Source organism: Nyctereutes procyonoides, unplaced genomic scaffold (assembly GCF_905146905.1).
Source record: "Nyctereutes procyonoides isolate TBG_1078 unplaced genomic scaffold, NYPRO_anot_genome, whole genome shotgun sequence".
NCBI lineage: Eukaryota > Metazoa > Chordata > Mammalia > Carnivora > Canidae > Nyctereutes > Nyctereutes procyonoides.
The window spans coordinates 27970124-27994250 of NW_026575126.1; the positions used below are offsets into that span (position 1 = coordinate 27970124).

The 24127-nt window shown below is 38.6% G+C and overlaps 1 protein-coding gene across 1 annotated transcript in view; it reads right to left on the reverse strand.

Moving 5' to 3' along the window:
- The window catches only part of DBT (dihydrolipoamide branched chain transacylase E2), a 51263-nt gene extending 27658 nt beyond the window's left edge, over window positions 1-23605 (reverse strand). Inside the window, exons 1-4 of the mRNA XM_055340260.1 lie at window positions 23476-23605; window positions 17638-17761; window positions 14055-14130; window positions 819-1000 (exon numbers count right to left, since the gene is read on the reverse strand). Of these exons, the coding sequence (XP_055196235.1) occupies window positions 819-1000; window positions 14055-14130; window positions 17638-17761; window positions 23476-23526 (433 nt within the window). The 5' untranslated portion in view covers window positions 23527-23605. The remainder of the gene's footprint in view (window positions 1-818; window positions 1001-14054; window positions 14131-17637; window positions 17762-23475) is intronic.
- Between the last annotated feature and the right edge of the window lie 522 nt (window positions 23606-24127).

Sequence of the window (24127 nt, forward strand, 5' to 3'; positions counted from 1 at the left end):
AAAACTTATTAAAACACACACACCCCCATCCCTGATGTCAAAGCTGTTTCCTACATGACGTAACTTTAGTGTATCATAACAATGCATTAAGGAACTTCTGAGGTAGACGGTTAGCTGTCTGCTGCCACTGGGAGAGCCCAATGTTTTAGTTTGTTTAGTTTTAGTTTTAGTTTTCCTCTGCAACATTTTTACAAGGGATTCACGTGTCGGGACATTTACTGCTTATAAGTTGCATGGTGGCTGCTTCTTCTGAATGCTAGTCTCTTCACTTTTCATTATGACTTTCCTTCTTTTCTCTTCCAGTTCTCTTCAAGAAGTTTGCTTTTATAACCATTATCAATGAGAGTGTGTGATTTTTAAATATTTAATTTAAAAACTTTTAAAAGTATTTTCTACCCCCAATGTGGGGCTCCAACTCATGATCCCAAGATCAAGAGTTACATGCCCTACTGATTGACTTAGCCAGGCACCCCAAGGAACTGTTTTTGTTTTTTAATCAGTGGCAAAAAGAATGATCCCACTGTTAGATTTAACCTTTTACATACTTCAGTTTTTGTTATTAGTGACTAGGATTCAGGGCCTGAATCTTTAATTCCTGAGAAAGCCTGTTGATTCTTTGAACACTAAGGTTTCCAGAAGGCAGGTCTCCAGATAAATTAAGTGTTAATATATGTTTCTAACATGGTAACTGGTCAAAAGATAATTACCAAATTAAATCTTGTATATTATTAAAAATAAATATCTCTTTTAATAAGTACCTAATAACAAAAGGACAGCAGTAATCAATTTGGCAAAATAGATGAACACATTTACAATACCTTTTAAAGCTTCCGTTTCTATGTCTACTAATGGCTTTCCCACATAGGCAATATCGTCTAGATTATAATACAGTTTTTTAATGACTCCATCATAACGACTACTGATAGTAACAGAAGCTTTATCACTTTGAACTTCACAGATGCTATCAAACTGAGACACTGTATCTCCTTCTTTTACATACCTAAAAGAAAAAGACACAAAACACTTTTACATGAATAAGTATATAATAGTAATCATTCTAACAATGCACATGCTACACTGAATTAGATCAATATCCATCTAGTACATCACTTAGTTCCAGATGGTGCACCAAAGAATGTTTCAGAAAAGATTATAAAGGCTTCCAAAGTTTCTTTGATGTATCCCCAAGAAATACTAAAACTTTAAAAACCATTCATAGATCCATAACCCAATAATTTAATTACACTTTCAGGTGTTAAGCCTCATCCATTTCTTGGAAGAAATTCTAAAAATATGTTTTTAAAATGTTATTTCCCTTTATTGCTTTTTATTAGGCTTAATCAAACTTTAAGGGATGCCTATTATTCTATAATTAGTCCAAAAGTTAATATTCCTAAAGCATATTCTTTGTAATTTTATAAATTTTTGATTGAATTCTCTCAGTCTTTCCTTCTAGAATTATTCTAATGTATCCTTGTTTTTTTTTTTTAATTTTATTTATTTATTCATGATAGACACAGAAAGAGAGAGAGAGAGGCAGAGACACAGGCAGAGGGAGGAGCAGGCTCCATGCAGGGAGTCTGACGTTGGACTCAATCCTGGGACTCCAGGATCACACCCTGAGTGGAAGGCAGGCACTTAAACCACTAAGCCACCCAGGCTGCCCTCTAATGTATCCTTGTATATGAGTCTCTCTCTCCTTAATCATCGTAGGTAAGCTTTATAAGGTTCTTCTAGATATTCTTAGCAAACAGAACAGGAGGAATAGGACCAAATCTGAAATAAAACATACAATTTTGATTCTAACACCATTCTTGATGTATCTGGCACATCTCTTATTACCACCAATTCTTCATCAAGATATTTGTTCAGTCATTCTTATTCCTTGTCTTCATGTCTTAATTAGTTCTCAGTGTATAATAAAACATCACTATGACATAGAAACTAGATTTAAAAGCACAGATAGAGGACTTACACTTTTAGAATTGTGGACTAAGGACCTCTGGAATTCTTCTCCTCTATAAATGCAAGTATACTGGCAAAAGTTGTTAAAAACGGACTTTTAGGGGATTCCTGAGTGGCTCAGCAGTTTAGTGCCTGCCTTCGGCCCAGGGCATGATCCTGGAGACCTGGGATCGAGCCCCACATGGGACTCCCTGCATGGAGCCTGCTTCTCCCTCTGCCTGTGTCTCTGCCTCTCTCTCTGTGTCTCTCATGAATAAATAATAAAATCTTTAAAAAAAGAAAATAAATGCCTTGATCTTTAAAAAACAAAAAACAAAAAACGGACTTTTACAGAATTCTAGAAATTACAATAAGGCTTGCAACAATCATGAAAGACCTATTCAGGAAAACTGGCTGAACCTCATTAAAAACAGCTAGTTTTATTATTTTACCTTGTTTTATTCTCATTCTCCTTTCCTCAGCTCAGTATTGGTCTTGAAAATCAGCAGCCTTACAGCCATAGTAAGTAAGGGCAGACCCCAGTTTGAAGTTCCACAAAAAACCTATACTCCCAGAGAACTGTCACTATTTGACATGTTCCGTTCTCTGGAAAAATACCAGTCACAGAGTTTACTCATATTTCGCCTGACTTGCTCCTTCCCTCAGGGTGTTTGCTGAAAACAGTCCATAGAAACTCTGGAATTGTTTAAAATCATGGCTGCCTGAGGCAATGATAAAAGTCAGGGCAACCAAGAGGTTCCTAAAAGGAAGATCTGGGTAATGAGACGTTCATACATCTTACCACATATCTAGTTTTCAACAAAAAATTACAAGACATGTAAAGAAATAGAAAAGTATGGCCCATGTACAGAGAAAAAAAGCAATCAATAGAAACAATCCCTGAAAAAAGAAAAAGAAAAAAAAAAAATCCCTGAGGATGCCCAGATGTTAATTAACAATAATTAATGTTAATTAACTTTAATAAAAGTTAAATTAAATCAACAATTAAATTAATCAACAACTAAAGGAAACCATATCTAAACAATTAGAGGAGAAAATGATGTCTCACCAAATAAAGAATACCAATAAAGAGATAGAATCTTTTAAAAAATAATGGCTAAAAACTTTCTAAACTTGATGCAAACATTAATGTACATATATAAGGAGCTCAACAAAGTCCAAGTAGGATAAGCTCAGGAACCCTTATAACACCAACAGATGTTTTTTGTCAGGAAGTAAGGAAGCCAAAAGGCAATTGAATGATACACTCAATATGCTGAAAGAAAAAAAGTCAGTCAAGGATCTTATATCTAGCAAAACTATGCTTCAAAAATGAAGGAGAAATGAATACATTCCTAAATAAATTAAAACAATTTTTGCTAGCAATCTGCCTTATAAGATATACTAAAAGGAGTCCTTCAGGCTGCAATAAAAAGACAATAGACAGCAACCCAAATTCACATGAAGAAATAAAGAATACTAATAAAGAGAACCACATAGGTAAATATACAAAACACTATATTTTGTTTGTACCCCTTTTTACTTCTATCTGGTTTTAAGACAAGAGCATAAAGCAATACTTTAAAACTGTTGATGGGCTTATAATGTTTAAACATGTAATACAGGGACGCCTGGGTAGCTCAGAGATGGAGCGTCTGCCTTTGGCTCAAGGCGTGATCCTGGAGTCCCGGGATCGAGTCTCACATCAGGCTTCCTGCATGGAGCCTGCTTCTCCCTCTGCCTATGTCTCTGCCTCTCTCTCTGTGTCTCTCATGAATAAATAAATAAAATCTTAAAAAAAAAAAAACAACATGTAATACATATGACACTAATAGCAAAAAAAGAGGGGAGAAGAGAAGGACCTACCTTGGAGCAACATTTTTAACATACTACTGAAACTAAGTTGGTATTAATCTAAACTACATTGTGTTTTAAACCACATGGCAGCTACTAAGAAAGTAACTAAAAATATATAGAGGTAAAAGAAACAAGGAAATTAAAATAGTACAGTAGACAAGAGGAGGCACTAATGGAGAAATACATGAACAAAAACCACATAAAACATATACAGAACAAATAGCAAAATGGCAGAGACGAATCTTACCTTATCCATAATTACATTAAATGTAAATGGCTTAAACAGGCCAATAAAAGGCATTCAATGGAAAAATGGACTTCAAAAAATGATTCCAAAAATGGGACTTCAAAAAACAATCCTACTATATGCTATCTACAAGAGACACAAATAGGTTGAAAGTAAAAGGATGCAAAAAATATATATCATGCAGCTAGGGAAGATGGTGGCAGAGAAGGAGGACCTGAGGCTCACCTTATCCCACAAATACAACTAGATAACTCTAAAATCATCCTACATACTCCAGAAATCAATCTTAAGACTGGCAGAACAAACTTCACAACTAAAGGTAGACAAGAGGCCACATCAATGAAGGTAGGATGTACAGAGATCTAGTTTGGGAGAGAAACAGATTGGCTGCTGTAGTTGGGAAGTAGCTGCAGTGGCATAGAAGGGTGAGAGTCAGAGTAGCACACAGGGGAGTGCATGGGGAAAACCAATTCCCATAGCAGTTGCCTTGGAAAGCGAGGGGCCAAATTTTGGGAGTTCTTGCCACCAGCATGGCTTAAAGCCTGGAATTGTAAAGGTCAGTGGGCTTAGCTCAGATAGAGTCTGAAGGCATTGAGGCTGCTCTTGGGAGAGAAGGCAGAGCAAACAGCCTGCAGATGTATAGCATGGAAATGGTGACCTCAAGAACACCTATCATAAGGTGGGGAGGCTATTTGCTCATCTCAGAGCACATCCCAGAGAACCAGCATTCACAGAGAGAAGTCTCCAGGAACAAAGGAACTGGCAGGTTCCATTTTCCTCCCCAACCCTCAGCAAAACCATAGGACTACCTGCGGGAGTCAACATAATGCTGACATTCGAAACTTAGCATGTTTACATCAAGTCCCGCTACCCCCTCCACTCATGCTCCAGGAGAACCACCCTTCCTGGTCACACTGGCCTCAGTCCCAGCATGGTGGGCTCCCTCCCCCAGAACACAGGCCCAAACTCCTTTGGGAGTTTTGCAGAGCCTTGGTACTGACAGTGGTGGCAACAGGTCTCATTTCATGAGCAGACCTAATTAAAATGCACCACAGACCAGGGACCAAATACTGCCCACAACAGGCAAAGGCAGCCTCTGTAGACAACTGGCCTAAGGGATAAACTGGTCAAGATAAAACAGTAGAGCACATGCAACACACATTGGAGACACTCTCAGAAGCACCAGGCCCTGGGGAACAGGGGACATTACACTGCAGAGCACTAGAGGACCTCTTCTTCATAAGGCCATTACCCTCAAGAACAGGAGAGGTAGCTGACTTTCCTAACACAAATAAATGGAACTTAAATAAAAGGAGAAGACAGAGAAATTTTACCCAAATGAAAGAACAGGAGAAGGCCATGACTGGAGATCTAAGCAAAAGAGATAATAGTAACATGCCTGGTGGAGTATTTCAAGCAATAATCATAAAAATACTCTTTGGGGCCAGCCCTGGTGGCCCAGCGGTTTAGCACCGCCTTCAGCCCAGGGTGTGATCTTGGAGATCCGGGATCAAGTCCCACGTCAGGCTCCCTGCATGGAGCCTGCTTCTCTCTCTGCCTGTGTCTCTGCCTCTTTCCCTCTCTGTGTCTGTCATGAATGAATGAATGAATGAATGAATGAATGAATAAATAAATAATCTAAAAAAAAAAATACTCCTTGGACTTGAGAAGAGAGTGGAAGACATCACTAAGCCCCTTAACACAGAGATAAAAAAGAACCAATCAGAGATGAGGAGTACAATAAACAAGATTAGAAACACACTTGATGCAATGAACAGCAGGTGGGAGAAGTAGTGGAACAAGTTAATGACCTAGAAGACACAGTAATGGAAAGTAATCAAGTTGAACAAAAGAGAAAAAAAGAATTATGCAAAATGAGAATAGACTTAAAGGAACTCAGTGACTCCATCAAACATAATAACATTTATATTATAAGAGTCCCAAAAGAAAGAGAAAAAAGGAGGCAGAAAATTTGAAGAATACTCGAAAACTTCTTTAAACCAGAGAAGGAAACAGATATCCAGATCCATGAGCCACAGAGAATCCCCACCAAAATTGACAAAAGCAGATCCACACAAGACATAGCAGAAAGACAAAACAAGACATACAACGGAAACCACATATGGATATCAGGGGTTTGAATCTTCCTAAGTCAGAAGAGATTGGCATGATATATTCAAAGTACTGAATGAAAAAAATTTGCAGCCAAGAATACCCTAGCCATCAAGTCTATCATTCAGATTAGAAGGAGAGATTAGGAGTTTCACAAACAGGAACTAAAGGAGTTCATGACCATTAAACCAGCCTTGCAAGAAATATTAGAAGAGACTCTGAGTCTCTTTTACTAGTTTTTCTATTAAAGACTCTGAATCTTTCTAGGAGAGACTGAGAGTGAGAGTACAGAGGTAAGAAACACAAAAGCAGTAAAAATGAATATTTCTGGGATGCCTGGATGGCTCAGCAGTTGGGCATCTGCCTTCGGCTTAGGGTGTGATCCTGGAGTTCTGGGATCGAGTTCCACATCAGGCTCCCTGTGGGAACCCTGCTTCTCCCGCTGCCTATGTCTCTGCCTCTCTCAATCTGTGTCTCTCATGAATAAATAAATAAAATCTTTTTTAAAAAATGAATATTTCTGTAAAAAATCAGTCAAGGAACTCACAAAATAGAAGGATGTAAAATATGACACCATGTACCTAAAACACGGAGAGGAAAGAAGAATGTGTTCAAACTTAAGTGACCATCAAGTTAATTTACACTGTTATGCGCAGAAGATGTTATATACAAACCTAATGGTAACAACAAATACACCAATAAATACACCACTAATAAATACACCAAAAATAAAGAGAAAGAAACCCAAATATATCACTAAGGTAAACCAGTAAACCATGAAAGAGAGAATGACAAGTTCGGAATAAAAATCTTTAGAAACAACCACAAAACAAGTAATAAATTGATGAAAAATACGTATCTATCAATAATTACTTGGAATGTAAATGGACTAAACATGCCAATCAAAAGACATAGGGTGACAGAATGGGTAAAAAACAAAACAAAACAAGATCCATCTATATGCTGCCTACAAGAGACTCATTTTAGACCGAAGGACACCTGCAGATTGAAACTGGGGATGGAGAAACATCTATCACACAAATAGATGTCAAAAGAAAGCTGGAGTATGGGGCTCCTGGGTGGTTCAGTCGGCTGAGCATCTGACTCTTGATTTCAGCTTGGGTTATAATCTCAAGGTCATGAGATTCAGTCCTGCATCAGGCTCCATGCTCAGTGTAGAGTGTGTTTGAGATTCTTTCTCCCACCACCTCTATTCCTCCCCTTGCCTATGCTCGCACTTACTCTCTCTCTCTTAAATAAATAAATAAATAAATAAATAAATAAATAAATAAATAAATATATATCTTTAAAGAAAGAAAAGAAAAACCCAGAGTAGCAATACTTACATCAGAAGAGATAGTCTTTAAAACAAAGGCTATAAGAAGAGACATTATATAATAAGAAAGGGGACAATCTAACAAGATGTAATTGTAAATATTTATGCACCCAACATGGGAGGACCCAAATACATAAAACAGTTAATAATAAAAATAAAGGAACTAATCAATAATAATACAGTAATAGTAGGGGACTTAAACACCCCACTTACATCAATAGACATTTCATCTAGAGAAAATCAATAAGGAAACAATGACTTTGAACAACACTCTGGATCAGATGAATTTAACAGCTAAATGCAGAACATTCCAGCCTAAAACAGGAGAATCCACATTCTTTTCAAGTACATATGGAACATCCTCCAGAACAGATCACATAGTTTTAAATTTTGTATTTATTTATTTGAAAGCAAGAGTGAGCAAGTGAGAGAACACAAGCAGGGAGGAGCACAGGGAAAGGGAGAAGCTCAGCAGGGAGCCTGACACAGGGCTCAATCTCAGGACTCCAGGATCATGACCTGAGCTGGAGGCAGATGCTTAACTGACTGAACCACCCAGGCATCTACAGAATAGATCACATAGTCAGCCACAAAACAATCCTTGACAAATTTAAGACTTAAGTCATACAATTCATCTTTCCTAATCACAACACTATTAAACTAGAAGTCAACCACAAGAAAAAATCTGGAAGGATCGCAAATACATGGAGGTTAAATAACATGCTACTAAGCAATGACTAGATCAAACAGGAAATCAAAGAAGAAATTTTAAAAGTATATAGAAACAAAGGAAAATGAAAATACAAGGTCCAAAGCCTTTGGGATGCAACAAAAGCAGTTCTAAGAGGGAAGTTTATAGCAATATAGGCCTACCTTAAGAAGCAAGAAAAATCTCAAGTAAACCACCTAATCTTACATCCAAAGGAGCTAGAACAATAAAAACAAACAAAACCTAAAACCAGCAGGAATGAAATAAAAAAAAGATTAGGGCAAAATAAATATAGAAATTTTTAAAAATAGAAAAAAAAAATCAATGAAACAAGGACCTGGTTCTTTGGAAAAAAAAATCAATAAAATTGATAAACCTCTAGTCAGACTTAACAAGAAAAAAAGAGAAAGGACTCAAATAGATAAAATCACAAATGAAAGAGGGAAAAAAACACTATCACAAAAATACAAACAATTATAAGAGAATGTTATAAAAAACTATTTGCCAACAAATTGGACAACCTGGAAGTAATGGATAAATTCCTAGAAACATGTGAACTACCAAGATTGAATCAGGAAAAAATAGAAAATTTGAAATAGACAACTAGCAAAGAAATTAAATCAGTAGTGAAAAAACTCCCAACAAAAGTCCAGGATCAAATGGCTTCACACAATTCTACCAAACATTTAAGGAAGAGTTTATGCCTCTCTTTCTTAAATTGTTCCAAGAAATGGAAAGGAACATAAACTTCCAAATTCATTCTAGGAGGCCAGTATTACCCTGATACCAAACCAGATAAACACATCACTAAAAAGCAAAAGTATAGGCCAATATCCCTGATGAATATAGATGCAAAAATCCTTAACAAGATACTAGCAAACAAAATCCAACAATACACTAAGAAAAATCATTCACTATGATCAAGAGGATTTATTTCTGGGTTGCAAGGGTGGTTCAATATTCACAAATCAATGTGATACATCAATAAGAGAAAGGATCCGAATTATCTGATCATTTCAACAGACACAGAAAAGGCATTTTACAAAATACAATATCTATTCATGATAAAAAACCCTCAACAGAGTGGTTTAGAGAGAACATTAAGGCAACATAATAAAGTCCATATATGAAAAACCCACAACTAACATCATCCTGAATGGGGAAAAACTGAGAGCCTCTCCCCTCAGATCAGGAACAAGATATGGATGTCCACTTCCTTCACTTTTATTCAACATAATACTAGAAGTACTAGCCACAGCAAATAAACAACTAAAATAAAAAGCATCCAAATTGGTAAGGGATATATAAAAATTTCACTATTTGTAGATGACATGATAGCACATCCAGGAAACCCAAAAGACTCTACCAAAAACTACTAGAACTGATAAACGAATTCAATTAAGTTGTGGATACAAAATCAATGTACAGAAACCTGTTGCATTTCTATACACCACTAAAGAAGAAGCAGAAAGAGAAATTAAGCAAACAATCTCATTTGCAATTGCACCACAAATAAGAAGATATCTAGGAATAAACCGAACCAAACAGGTGAAAGACCTGTACTCTGAAAACTATAAAACTTGGGACATCTGGATGGCTCAGCGGTTTAGAGCCTGTCTTGGGCCCAGGATGTGATCCTGGGGGCCTGGGATCGAGTCCCACATCAGGCTCCCTGCATGTAGTCTGCTTCTCCCTCTGCCTGGGTCTCTGTGTCTCTGCCTCCCTCTCTCTCTCTGTCTCTGTGTCTCTCATGAATTAAAAAAAAAAAAAATCTTAAAAAAAAGAAAGCTATAAAACACTGATGAAAGAAATTGAAGATGATACAAAGAAATAGACATTCCATGCTCATGGATTGGAAGAACAAATATGATTAAAATGTCTATACTACTCAAAGCAACCTACACATTTTTTTTTAAAGAATTTATTTATTTATTTGAGAGAGAGAGAGAGCACAAGCAGGGTGACAGGCAGGAGGAGAGGGGAAAGAGAATCAGACTCCCTAATGGGCAGGGAGCCCAATGTGGGGCTCGATCCCAGGACCCCATGTTCAGGACCTGAGCTACCCAGGTGCCCCTAATCTACACACTTAATGCAATTATCTATCAAAATACCAACAGCATTTTTCACAGAACTAAAACAAACAATTCTAAAATTTGTTTGGAACCACAAGACCCCAAATAGCAAAAGCAATCTTGAGAAAGAAAAGTAAAGCTGGAGGTATCAAAATTCCAGACTTCAACTTACATTACAAAGCTGTAATGATCAAAAAAGTATGGTATTGGCACAAAAATAAACACACAGATCAAGAGAACAGAATAGAAAACCCAGAAATGAACTCACAATTCATTGGTTAATTAATCTCTAACAAAGCAGGAAAGAACATGCAATGGGAAAAAGAGAATTTCTTCAACAAGTGGTGATGGGAACACTGGACAGGTACATGCAAAAGAAGGAACCTAAACCACTTTCTTACACCATACACAAAAATAAACTCAAAATGGATTAAAGACCTAAATGTGAGACCTGAAACCATAAAAATCCTGGAAGAGAATACAGGTGGTAACTTCTTTAACATAGGCCATAGCAATGTCTTTCTGATGTCTTCTGAGGCAAGGGAAATAAAAGCAAAACTAAACTATTGGGATTACATCAAAATAAAAAGCTCTGTACAGAAAGGAAACAACCAACAATACTAAAAGACAACCTTGTGAATAGAAGATATTTGCAGGGAATCCCTGGGTGGCTCAGCGGTTTAGCGCCTGCCTTTGGCCCAGGGTGTGATCCTGGAATCCCAGGATCGAATCCCATATCGGGCTCCCTGCATGGAGCCTGCTTCTCCCTCTGCCTGTGTCTCTGCCTCTCTCTCTCTCTCTCTCTCTCTCTCTCTCTCTCTCTCTCTCTGTCTCTCATAAATCAAAAAATCTTTGAGAAAAAAAAAAAAAAGAACTCAACACCCAGGGGCACCTGGGTGGCTCAGTTGGTTAAGCGTCTGCCTTCAGCTCACGTCATGATCCTGGAGTCCCAGGATCAAGCCCTGTATAGGGCTTCCTGCTCAGCGAAGGACCTGCTTCTCCCTCTCTTCTTGCCCCTCCTTCAGCTCATACTCTCTCTCACTCTGGCTCACTCTAATTAATAAATAAAATCTTTAAAAAAAAAAAAACTCAACATCCAAAAAAATAATACAATTAAAATATGGGCAGAAAACATGAACAGACATTTCTCCAAAGACATCTAGACAGTCACCAGACTCATGAAAAGACGCTTATCATCACTTACCATCAGGGACACACAAATCAAAACTGTAATGCAATATCACCCCACACCTGTCAGAATGGCTAAAATCAACAATGTAAGAAAAACATGCCTTGGTGAAAATCTGGAGAAAAAGGAACCTTCATGCACTATTGGTGGGAATGCAAACTGGTTCAGCCAATGTGGAAAACAGAATGGAGGTGCCTCAAAATGTCAAAAATAGACCTACCCTATAATCCAGCAATCATACTACTAGGTACTTACCCAAAGAATACAAAACACTAATTCAAAGGGATACATACACCCTTCTGTTTATAGCAGTTATTTACAATAGTCAAGATATAGAAGCAGCCCAAGTGTCCACTGAAAATGGGTGGTATATACATACAATGAAATATTATTCAGTCATAAAAAAGAATGAAATCTTGCCACTTGAAACATGGATGGAGCTACAGAATGTGATGCTAAGTGAAGTCAGTCAGTCAGAGAAAGTCAAATACCACATGATTTCACTCATATGTGGAATTTAAGAAACAAAGCAAATGAGCAAAGGTGGGAGGAGGAAGAGAGATATAAAACCAAGAGACTCTTAATTACAGAGAATAATCTGATAGATACCAAAGGGGAGGTAGGTGGGAGGATGGGTTAAATAGGTAATAGGGAATAAGGAGTGCGCTAGTAATAATGAGCACCAGGTAATATATATAATTGTTGAATCACTATTTTGTATACGTGAAACTAATATAACACTGAATGTTGGGATCCCTGGGTGACTCAGCGGTTTAGCGCCTGCCTTTGGCCCAGGGCGCAATCCTGGAGTCCCAGGATCGAGTCCCGTGTCGGGCTCCTGGCGTGGAGCCTGCTTCTCCCTCCTCCTGTTTCTCTGCCTCTCTCTCTCTCTATGTCTATCATAAATAAATAAATAAATCTTAAAAAAACAAAAACTGAATGTTAACTTGGATTAAAATTTTTAAATAATAAAAAAAAGAAACAGCATATACCCAAACACACATCACACATACCAAACACACACTAACATATATTCCACACGCAACATTCACAAAACACATGTATCACAAACTGAAGACATATACCATATTGTCACATAAAAATCACATTTAGCACATACACACCACACAATAACAGCACATATTCATAACACACACAAAACACATATATAACACACACACCAAAAGAATCATGCAAACATTAACAAAAACGAGAAGTGGCTGTATTAACATCAGATGAAGCTGCCTTTAAGACAAAAGCACATATATAATGCAAACTTTTGTTTTAGAAGTATGTCAAAGGTTTTTTGAAATTGAAGTATTTTTCTTCTTTATACATATATTTGCTCTTATTAATTCTAAGGATAAATAAGTTTTTACTGCCACTTACATAAACACATCACCTTCTGTTAAATCATGTATCCTTACATATTTCTATTCTCAGTGTGTAGCACATAATTCTGCTTTTTAACATTTTACCAACTGCATTACTGTATATATAGTGTATATAAACATACATATATGCACTATATATATATACACACACAATATAATGTTGTATATATGTTTTTTCTTTTTTTTTTTTTAAGATTTTATCTATTTATTCATGAAAGACACAGACAGAGGTAGAGACACAGGCAGAGGGAGAAGCAGGCTCCATGCTGGGAGCCCAATGTGGGACTTGATCCCGGGACTCCAGGATCACGCCCTGAACCGAAGGCAGACACTCAACTGCAGAGCCACCCAGGCGTCCCCCTGAATCAGATTCTTAAAAGGATCTTCAACAGCATAAAAATATGGTGAAAGAGGATCCATTTATTCATCTTCACTGCTACTTCTAGACACCTTTAAAAATTCATTCACTACCCAGAGGTATTTTTTTTCCAAAGAGTAAAAGAAGGAAAAGAGGTAGAAGGATGATGAAGGTAGTATGAGGTTTTTTATTTCTGTTTCAAGATATTTAAGATTTTTTTTTAACCTTTCCAAAAATTCTTTTTGATTAATACCTTTTGGTATTATATTTTGACCCATCCTAAAAATATAGGCAAACTGTCAGGGAATGGTGAGTCAAATGTACTGGTGTTCCTCCTGAGGTCATTTTAAATACGGTACAGAAAGCTTAGACTGTAACATGATTTTAATATACCTTGGAAATAAACAGTAAGTTCATATACAAATGCCATTCAAACACATGGTCATATCAAGTTAACTTTTACAGGCTGATTTCTCTTTTTTAGCTGAAGTGAGGGGTGGGCAGTGAAAAAAAATTTAAAGAAAATATAATCCTTAATAAATTCCATCAAATAAAATGTTATGATATATGATGAATTGTATTAACACATCAGCAACACAAGCTACTTTATTGCTTTAAAAAAAAGCACTGTTATAGAAAGAAGTTTCTCAACTTATTTTTACAAATTATTTTTACACTGACTTAAAATCTTTTTCAGAATAATGTACCATTCCTTTTTTTTTTTTAAGATTTTATTTTTAAGTAATCTCAACTCCCAGCATGGGGGCTCAAACTTACAATCCCAAGATCAAGATCACATACTCTACTGATTAAGCCAGCTAAGTACCCCAACTTACCATTCTTTAATAGTTACTTCTCTAATCCCTTCTCCGATGTCTGACAGTTTGAATTGAACAATCTGTCCCTGCAGAGCTTCAAAGACAAATGAGAAATAATCTCATTAATTATGTAATGTATTCCTAATAGATGCTTTCACAGCTAAAATTAGAAAACATTCCCAAGCAGAGACAGAAACTATTGATTTTACAGATAAAAAAGTATTTTAAAGTTTTAAAAGCATAACCATTATTCATAAACATCAAAGATTTAAATAAACCATTTAGTGTTACGGACCTACTGATACTGCCACAGCACTTCCATTTTCCAACTTCCAAATAATGTTCTTTACAAGGGTACTGAAGGTCCAGTTAGCTGGATCTCCTTGTTTTCTGTTATTACTCTGTAATAACCATTAGTGACCTGCTCTTAGTTCTCTTTTGACTTCATGTAACCGTTCTCACTCTTAGTGGCTAATGATTGGACAGGTCCATATCTAGAAAACCTGATGAAAAATTTTCATCTGTCCAAACCATGTTCTGCTGACTTACCATTAAATCTTAGTCCCTCTCTTTCCTCTTTCCAGTTTTCATCCCTTTTGGAATTTCTACCCCACTCTTATAACAATTAGCTGCAAGTGATACTTTATGGTAATTTTTCCCAAGAGAAAGTACTTCTGGTCAACAGAAAGTAGGTATGGATCCTCTCTTTTCCAGGGTAACAAGTCACTCTGAACTGATTCAAGAGTGCTCCTCTATCTTCAGACTGCTGTTCATCAAAATTGATTACAAAACACACAACAAGCGGATTTAGGTTGTAAGATTTTTTAAATAAATACAAGGAGTTAAGTTAATGGTTAAGAAATACAATTGCGGGCAGCCCTGGTGGTACAGCGGATTAGCACAGCCTGCAGCCTGGGGTGTGATCCTGGAGACCTGGGATTGAGTCCCATGTCAGGCATCCTGTATGGAGCCTGCTTCTCCCTCTGCCTGTGTCTCTGCCCCTCTCTCTCTCTCTGTCTCTATGAATAAATAAAATCTTAAAAAAAAGAAAAAAAAAGAAAAGAAATACAATTGCATTTTTTGGGGGCACCTGGGTAGCTCAGTTGCTTAAGCATCTGCCTTTGGCTCGGGTCAATGATCCCAGGGTCCTGGGATTGAGCCCCACATCAGGCTCCCTGTTCAGGGCGAGCCTGCTTCTCTCTCCCTCTGCCCACCTCTGCCCCTGCTTGCTTGCTCACTCTCTCTGTCAAATAAATAAATAAAATCTTTAAAAAAAATGCAATTGCATTTTTTGATATGGAGGTATAGGCACCTCTTATTTCCTCTCTAGTAAGTTGGGTCCTCTTATAGCCTGCTGCTCATAGTAAAACTGGAACATTTCTGAAAAATAATCTAGTATTAAATATCAAAAGCCTTAAACCAAAAGTCTGTAACTTTGACTCAAAAGTAATTCTGCTTCACCTGTGCCAAGGTGAAGTGTTTGGAATTTATCCTGAAGGTAATCAGGAGCCAGTGGTAAGTAAATATGGTCATAATTTTTTTGCAGCTGCTCTCATAGACATAGAGTCTAATTTACCACTACTTAAATCTATACTGGCCTATCACTTGCTTGGACAAGAGAATATAACAGAAGTGAAGTTGTACAAATTCTGGACCCCAGACCTCAAAGGGCCTTGCAGCTTCTTCTATCTTTTCCCTCTTGGAATATTGCCTTAGATCCCCAAGTAAAAAAGCTGATTTAGTCTACTGTAAGATGAAAGACCAGGTGGAGGAGAAATGAGATGCCTCACCCAAAACCCAGCATCAATGATTAGACATGTATGTGAGACTGTTTTTGACCTTCCAGCCCAGATGATCCTCTAGCTGAATAGTCATATGCAAATGAAACCAGCAGAGGGACCATCCAGGGAACCCCCAGAATCCTGAGAAATATAAATCATTGTTGTTTTATGCCATTAAGTTGTGGGCAGGATTGTTATTCAGTATTAATTAACCAGTAGGGAGTACCATCTGCAATTTCAGAGCTGTAACTTTGGGTCCATAATTTTAGAAAGAAACCTCCCTGGCAGGAATGTGGTGAATGGGGTTGGGGAATAGATGACAGAGAAAGCAGTTAAGAGGCTACTACAGGTACAAAACTGAAGTATGGAACTTAATATATTTATATATTTTCAAAGCTGTCTGAAAAAGAGAAGACAGATTTAAGAATCATGTAAGATGTCAAATTAATAGATCTCAGTAACCAATTTGATGTGAAACAGGAATCAGGAAGCCCCAAGGTTTCTAGCTTACATATTCACTGAGAGAGTATAGGAAGAGAATGGATCCCAAGCACCTAGAACAGTGCCTTGGCAGATAGCAGGTGATCAATAAATATTTGTACTAAATGAATTCTCACAACAATACAATGAGTTAGATTCTATGATTACTCCTATTTTACAGATTATGAAATAAAAAGGAATTAATTAACCTGCTTAAAGTTACACAGCTAGTAGTTGATAGACCAAGAAACCAAAGCTCAAGGTAAGTGTTTAGAGACTAGAACAGGAAGTTGGAGTTCCTGCTTGAATGGCCTCTATTTTTTCTGAGAGGTAAAAGGAAAATATCAACTTTTAAAAATAATAATCTTGGGATCCCTGGGTGGCGCAGCGGTTTGGCGCCTGCCTTTGGCCCAGGGCGCGATCCTGGAGACCCGGGATCGAATCCCACGTCGGGCTCCCGGTGCATGGAGCCTGCTTCTCCCTCTGCCTGTGTCTCTGCCTCTCTCTCTCTCTCTCTGTGACTATCATAAATAAAAATAAATAAATAAAAATAAAAAAATAATAATCTTAAAAAAGGTGAAGGTAGAGTTTACATATCTTGGGGTGTTGTGGAAGATGGCCTATATAAAAAGGGGGAAAAAGGAGGGGTGGGAAAGACTGATGTCAGGGGTTGGATCTGCCTGGAATTCTCCCATTTTTCTTTGCTAGCACAGAGTAAGGCACCAGATAACTATCAAAAGCTTAGTGATGTAACAAAAGTCTAGGGTTCTGTATCAGAGTTCTAAATGGACCATCAGAAAAAAAATAATTTAGTGCCCTTGCCAAAGCTAACACTTAACTTGAGGCTTCAAGTTCTTTACTAAGGGTAGAAAAAGATGGGAGAAAGGTAATTAAATGGTAAAGTCAGAAGACTTTCTGTTTAGGAACACCTTTGGATGGTTTCATCACACAATCTTAACACAATAGACTGAGGTAAGTGCTTCATCCAACCAACAATACAGTGACAGTACAAGGATACAATTTAAGTCAATAATTTATCTAATTATTGCACTTAGATGAGTCAGATGATAAAGAACACATGACCCAAGACAACTCATTCCCAACATTAAGAAGACACAAGCATTTATGGGAAGATGTGAAAGGGATGGGGGTGGGGGGGATGGGAAGTAGGCACAGAAAACAAAGTAAGAAAAGGATAGATCAAGGAGAGCAAGGAGGGCTGGGCTAGAAAGAAACGGTTAACTTTTTTTACTTTGATAACTCTTCAATTACTTTTTAAAAAGTTCTGAATACAATACAAAATATTTTTTTTATAAAGGCTATTTTGAGATCATACTTACCAGCACTTGTTTGCAGCAACTGATGTGGATGACTATATTTGAATGAAGGATAACCAAAGAAACACACATACTTTGGCTTCAAAATATGAACATTATTACATGTTTGAAAGTAGCGAACACAAATCTAAAGATGAGAAAACAAAAAAGTAAAAGCTTTTGTGAATATTCTTGATGGCTTATCTCTGTTAAGTACATACTGAACTTCAAGTCTATTCTAAAAGTAGAACAGTCATTATCACCATACAAACAATATGAAATTACCCAGGTCAAAATCTGAACTGGTCAAAACCTGGCATCAGTGACACTCAAGTTTATGAAGATTGGTTATTTCTTAAGTATTTCTGTTAAAGAAATTAAAGGAACTTAAACCTTAGCACCCAGAAAACATTATTTTGTTCTTTTATTTGTAAAACTATATCCTTGGAGTCAGATTTGTTTATATGCTTATGAGTCTTGCCTAAAATTTCTTATGAAAGTGAAGAAATTTTAACGATGTATTCTGTACAAACACAACACTTTACAGATGCAGTCAAATCATTAAAGACTTTCTAAGACAAAACTACTACTAAAGAATTCAAAACTGACTGTTGGCATCTAAAGACTGAAAAATATATGTAGTGCTGTAGGGAAAGGTTTTCTTACTATAATTTACAGATGACTCTTTAGATGTAACTGTTTTGTATAATATCTTAATGTAATGCAAGACAATATGTAATAGAAATAAGTAGGCCTAAATATATTCAACTTGATATATTAAAACCTATGTGTCTGAAAGGTAGACTATTTTATTTTGAAAATTAATATTTCATTTTTTTAAAAGATTCTTCTTTTTTTTTTTCATGAAAGAGAAAGAGGCAGAGACATAGGCAGAGGGAGAAGCAACCTCCATGCAGGTAGCCCGATGTGGGACTCAATTCCTGGACCTCGGGATCACGAGATCACGCTCTGAGCCAAAGGCAGGCGCTTAACCACTGAGCCACACAGGCGTCACTAAAATTAATACTTCAATGTTATTAATACCTGGTTACCTATATCACCCTTTTAAATGTAACATATAAAAAATTCTAGCTCCCTGAATGTATTTGAGAATAGTGGTATGTATTTAAAATTTTTTTATTAATGTAAGAGTTACTTTTAATTTAAAAAGTTATTTTATTATCATGTACATTATCATTTAGTGATTAGCTCTTAAAATTTAAAAGTTGGGCAGCCCTGGTGGCTCAGTGGTTTAGCACCGCCTTCAGCCTGGGGCCTGATTCTGGAGACCCTGGATCGAGTCCCACATCAGGCTCCGGGCATGGAGCCTGCTTCTCCCTCTGCCTGTGTCTCTGTCTCTCATAAATAAATAAATAAAATAAAATAAAAATAAATAAAGGCAAAGAAAAACCAAATATCCCTTCCCTAAAACACAAATTTTTAAATTATGCATCTTAGTTTTAAGAGATAATTCTAAAGTAACTAATCTTTACAATATATATCTTATTAATATTCAAGAAACATAAAACCTAACTAAAGTTGATAGCTTAAAATTTAACAGATAGTGAAAGAATGCTCTTTCTCAAACTCCCATTTTCTGTGTCCTTTCTTTCTCCTTCAACTCCCACAGCCCTGGTTCTTAGTCAACAATAGAATCAAAGGCATAAATCAACCTCCACTTTATCAGACATTCATAAATTTTAATTTCGAGAGCAGTAAGTGGAATTATATGGATTCATTTTTATTTTAAAAAATTAGTTTTTGGGGAGCCTGAGTGGCTCAGCGGATTAGCGCCGCCTGCAGTCCAGGCCATGATCCTGGAGACCCAGGATGGAGTCCTGCGTCAGGCTCCCTGCATGAGCCTGCTGCTCCCTCTGCCTGTGTCTCTGCCTCTCTCTGTCTCATGAATAAATAAATAAAATCTTTAAAAAAAATAGTTTTTAAAAAACATTTGAAAGAAAATTAAACTACTATAAGGTCTTATCTTTAACAGCAGCTTTTATAAAAGAACTACTAAACTGGCAAGAGAGGCATGAACTTACCAAACATTTATTGAGTCCCTATGTTCTGGGTACTATAAAGGTCTTGAAATGCATCATCTTTTTATCTCACAATTACCCTCCGGAATAATAGGCACATTAGCACTCTTTAACATAGGAGAAACAAATGATCAGAGAAGTGCTTTGTCCAAGGTCACAAAGCAAACAAATGGCAAAATTCAGCTCTGAAACCAAGTAAACCTGAGGCTCTTTCATATCACATTGTTATATGTAGGAGAAATAATCCCTGCTTTCAACATAACCTAGTTGAGACAATAAACATACACACACTCACAAACACACACTCATGCATGGAATGTACGCTCTAGTTTCTTGTAGTAAGTATACGCAGTAGGAAAAAAAAAAGTATTGTGTTAAAGGAGTTTAAGTAGAGTTTTTTGTGTTTTGTTTTTTCAGGTTGGCTTGACCTGAAAAGGCTTCCAGGAGGAAGAACTGAGGTGGGCCTTGCATAAAAAGTATTAATAATTAAAGAACAGAAATGCACTTTTAAGGCGGATGGAACAGCATAAACAAAGAATTGCTGCCAGAACATGTCTCCTCAGTGAGTTGCTTAATTTGACTTGATCAAATTTATAAAAGGAAGCAGCGGAAGTGACTCAAGGACCAAATTATTGATGACTGTAAATGTCAGGATAAAAAGTTTGAACTACTACACTATAGATAATTGAAGAAAAGGACTAAGAAATTAATCTAGTTGCAGTTTATTGACTAGATTATAACAGGTAAATCCAAGTAAGAGAGGAAAATGTTAAGAAACTTATAGTATTTAAGGCATGAAACAACAGGTTCCTGAAGTGATTTACAGTGGAAAAGGAGAAAGCAACATTAAATACAACAGCATTATGTGACTAAATGGATTAAGAGAAGGCTAAAAAACATTAGTGATACCGCTGAATGGAAAGATGATAAAGCAACAGAAGGGAGAATGAGGAAAAATAATCTGTCAAGCTCAAAAAGACATTTTTTCTAGAAACAGAATACCAAAAAAAGGAGATGCAACAAAGGTAAAAAAAAAAAAAAAAAAGAAAGAAAGAAAAAGAAAAAGAAAAAAAAGGTTTAGCAGATTCAAATAAGGAAATAAATAATAATTAAACAGGCAGTTGTTGAGCGCTCCTGAAGACAGGGATTGTGCTGAGTTTGGGAATTCAAAGCTAAAGAAGCTACAGAATATAGTCCTTAAAATCAAGTTGCTTACACTTCATTACAGGAAGACAGACAAAACAGAAATTCACTGTTAGTTCAATATGGTAAGTTAATCCAGAGTCAAAAGCTTGATGCAATAGAGTATAAAACACAACACAGTAAGGGCTTTTAATAATTTATTATAAGTATTAAGACCTGTTGTTGTTTATGACTTTCTAACAGATGGAAAAAATAGACTTTTTACTGAGTTGTTCAGCAAATGTTTAGTCAGGCACGTGGAATTAGAGAACAAAATAGATGAATTCCTTCTCTCATGCAATGTACAGTCCATACCTTCAAAGAAAGACAACTAAAGAGGTGATTACATAGTGTTGTAATGGGAGAAACAGAGTATTATAAACAAACATACAAGAGGGAACCAACCTACTTCAAGAAAGTAAACTTGGAAGGAAGGTCTAAGGGATGAGTAGGAGTAATCCAGAGGATAAGGTATATTGCAGATGAGGCCAGAGGGAAAGAAGGCAAGAGTCTTTAAAGCAGAGGAAATACATGTGCAAAGGTCTGGAGCCTGGAATCCAAAGAGAGCAGTGTGTTCAATTAACTGAAGCTCAATACACTTTCACTGTAGATCAATGTGGGGTAAGAGTGAGGGACATGTCAGAGTGGGGGTTGGGTGGGTAGGTTTCAGCAAGAAATGAAGCCCGAGAGAATGTGGAAAGGTCCAAATCATAAGTTGCCTCATAATTCTTTTAATTTTAGACATTTTGCTTATGGCAGTATTAAGCAAGGAATGACATTCTCAAATTTATCTTACTTTATAAGATCACGCTGGTTAGAGAATGGGTTGGAGAGGCACCAGACTGGAGGCAGAAAGTCCAATTAGGAAGGACCAGGATAGGGCAGCCCCGGTGGCGCAGCGGTTTGGCGCCGCCTGTAGCCCGGGGTGTGATCCTGGAGACCTGGGATCGAGTCCCACATCGGGCTCCCTGCGTGGAGCCTGCTTCTCCCTCTGTCTGTGTCTCTGCATCTCTCTCTCTCTCCCTGTGTCTCTCATGAATAAATAAATAAAATCTTTAAAAAAAATTGGGGGTATTTATAGACTAGAATCAAAAGAGAAACAAGTCGGAAGGTTTAGTTCTGGAACCCAGAATCTGATGTGCCTCGGAGGCATTGGGGGCAGACATGATGGATAAATGCTTGCTCCTTCAAGACCCCTTGTGCTAGCTGTGGCCATGTAAAATAGTTCTGGCCAATGAGTCTGACTGGTCCCACCTCTTCTTCCTTCACTGCCTTGAATATGAGGTTGTAGCAGCCCTCTCCTAAGCAGGAGGGAAAGGCCAGATGAATTGTTGAAATGACATTCCTAACCAGCTGCCATCTAGCTTTGGGATGCATAGATAAATTTCCCATTTATTGGTTTGGTTTTAATTAGCTGCAGCTGAAAAATACCTAATATGCATGCAATTGGAGATTTCCAGGACAGTAGGATATATATGGGTCTGGAGTAGAACTGGCTTGAAGACTGGGGAACTTTAGGAATCATCAGCATATAGATGAAACTAAATTCAAAGAAGTGGAGTAGTCCAGGAAGCGCGGAGGGCCAAAGTCAGAGCCCTTATAAACACCATACATATTTAAAAGTAGGGCAGGAAAATAGGAGATTGGGATGGAGTGGCCAAAGATCTAAGAAGAAGAATATTGAGAAGCTGGTGTCACAGAAGCTAAGGAAGGAGAAGTTTCAAAAGAGAAGCCAATACCTACGAGGGTGCACATCTCAAGTACACAGTGTCCGCTGAGAACTCTTCCCTGGCCCCCGAGACTCCTCCTATGTGTTCCTGTACCTTTGTAATGTCCCATTATAGCACTCCTCCAGCTCTTTCTCCCCTGCCCGCCACCACAAGGTGGTGTCTTCACTTGAGACAGCAGGGGTCTTGCTCATATTTGCATCCCCAGTGCCTAGCCTCGCACAGTACCTGGTACACACAGGCTCTTGGCAGATCAGGGGCCGACCACCGTCATAGCTTAGGGAGGAGGGATCCCAGAAAGAAAAACGCTATACAAACAGGATGAAACACTAAGATTACCGGGATGTTTAAAAGGTGGTTCAGAGGGAGGAACTTCAGAGATGGTGGTAGGTCGTAGCTCTAGGGATAAAGGGTCGGAAGGATACGTGGCGCAGACACAGGAGAGGAGTACAGGTCCTCAGGACGAAGCGCGAGTCTCTCTGCTCCTCGGGGGCAAGGGCCCGTGGTGCTCTTCCTTGCTTTACCGGTCTCTTCCTCTAGACTAAGTTCCCCGAGGCAGGGGTCGTGTTGTCGGTGTTCCGCACACAGTGAGTGCTCAATAAATGCTGAATGAATATGTATCTCCGTATCCCGAGCGCCCATCACAATGCCCAGCACCCAAGGGTGCCCGATAAAGGGCTAACGGGTGAAAGGCTAAATAGACGGGCCTGGGTGCAGGTCGAGCTGGAAGACGACGGAGTCGCGACAGGTACGGAGGGCTCGCCAGCCTCTCCGCCCTTCGCCTAGCAAGCATCCTTCCACGTGCCCCGTCCGCCCGGTACTCGCACGACAACGTCGCACGCCTCCCCGGGAACCCCGGCGACTACTCACTCCCCCCCCGACCTCAAGCCTCAAGTCAGCCCCCAACCACTCACCAGCCGCCCGGCATTCCGGCTCCACGTCCCGAGCACACGCACTGCGGCCATCTTACCCGGAAATGACAAGCGCGCGGACCACCAACCGGGAGCCGGGGAACGCACCGCCCCCCGAGCGGCCAATGGCGAGGGCAGGACCGAGCCTCCCCCCTCGACAGCCAATCAGGGGGAGGGGCGGGGCCTGAGCCGCCCCGGGGGCGGCGCGGCGCGCGCGGAGGTGAAAGCGAGCTGGGGCCGGAGGGGGCGGGGCCGGAGGGGCGGGCCCGGGGGCGGGGCCGGAGGGGGCTCCAAGGTGACTTCGCGGACGAGGTCCCGCAGGACTTGCTTACCGCCAAGCCTCTTCGTTCTCCTCCGGGAAGTGGAAACGGACACTGTTAAGGACACTGTTAAGGGAACACAAAGGAAGGGCCCCTACCTGGAGAGTGATGGTGAAGACCTGAGGGATGACTGGGAAAATATCCCCTTTCTGCTGGTCTGGTAACCGCCTTGGTCACAGACAACGCGACATGTCTATGCTTTGTAGCAAGGCTGTGCACCAAGTGAGTTACAAGTCTGCGCTGGAGTTTAGCGCCGCCTGCAGCCCAGGGCGTGACCCTGGAGACACGGGATCGAGTCCCACGTCCGGCTCCCTGCATGGGGCCTGCTTCTCCCC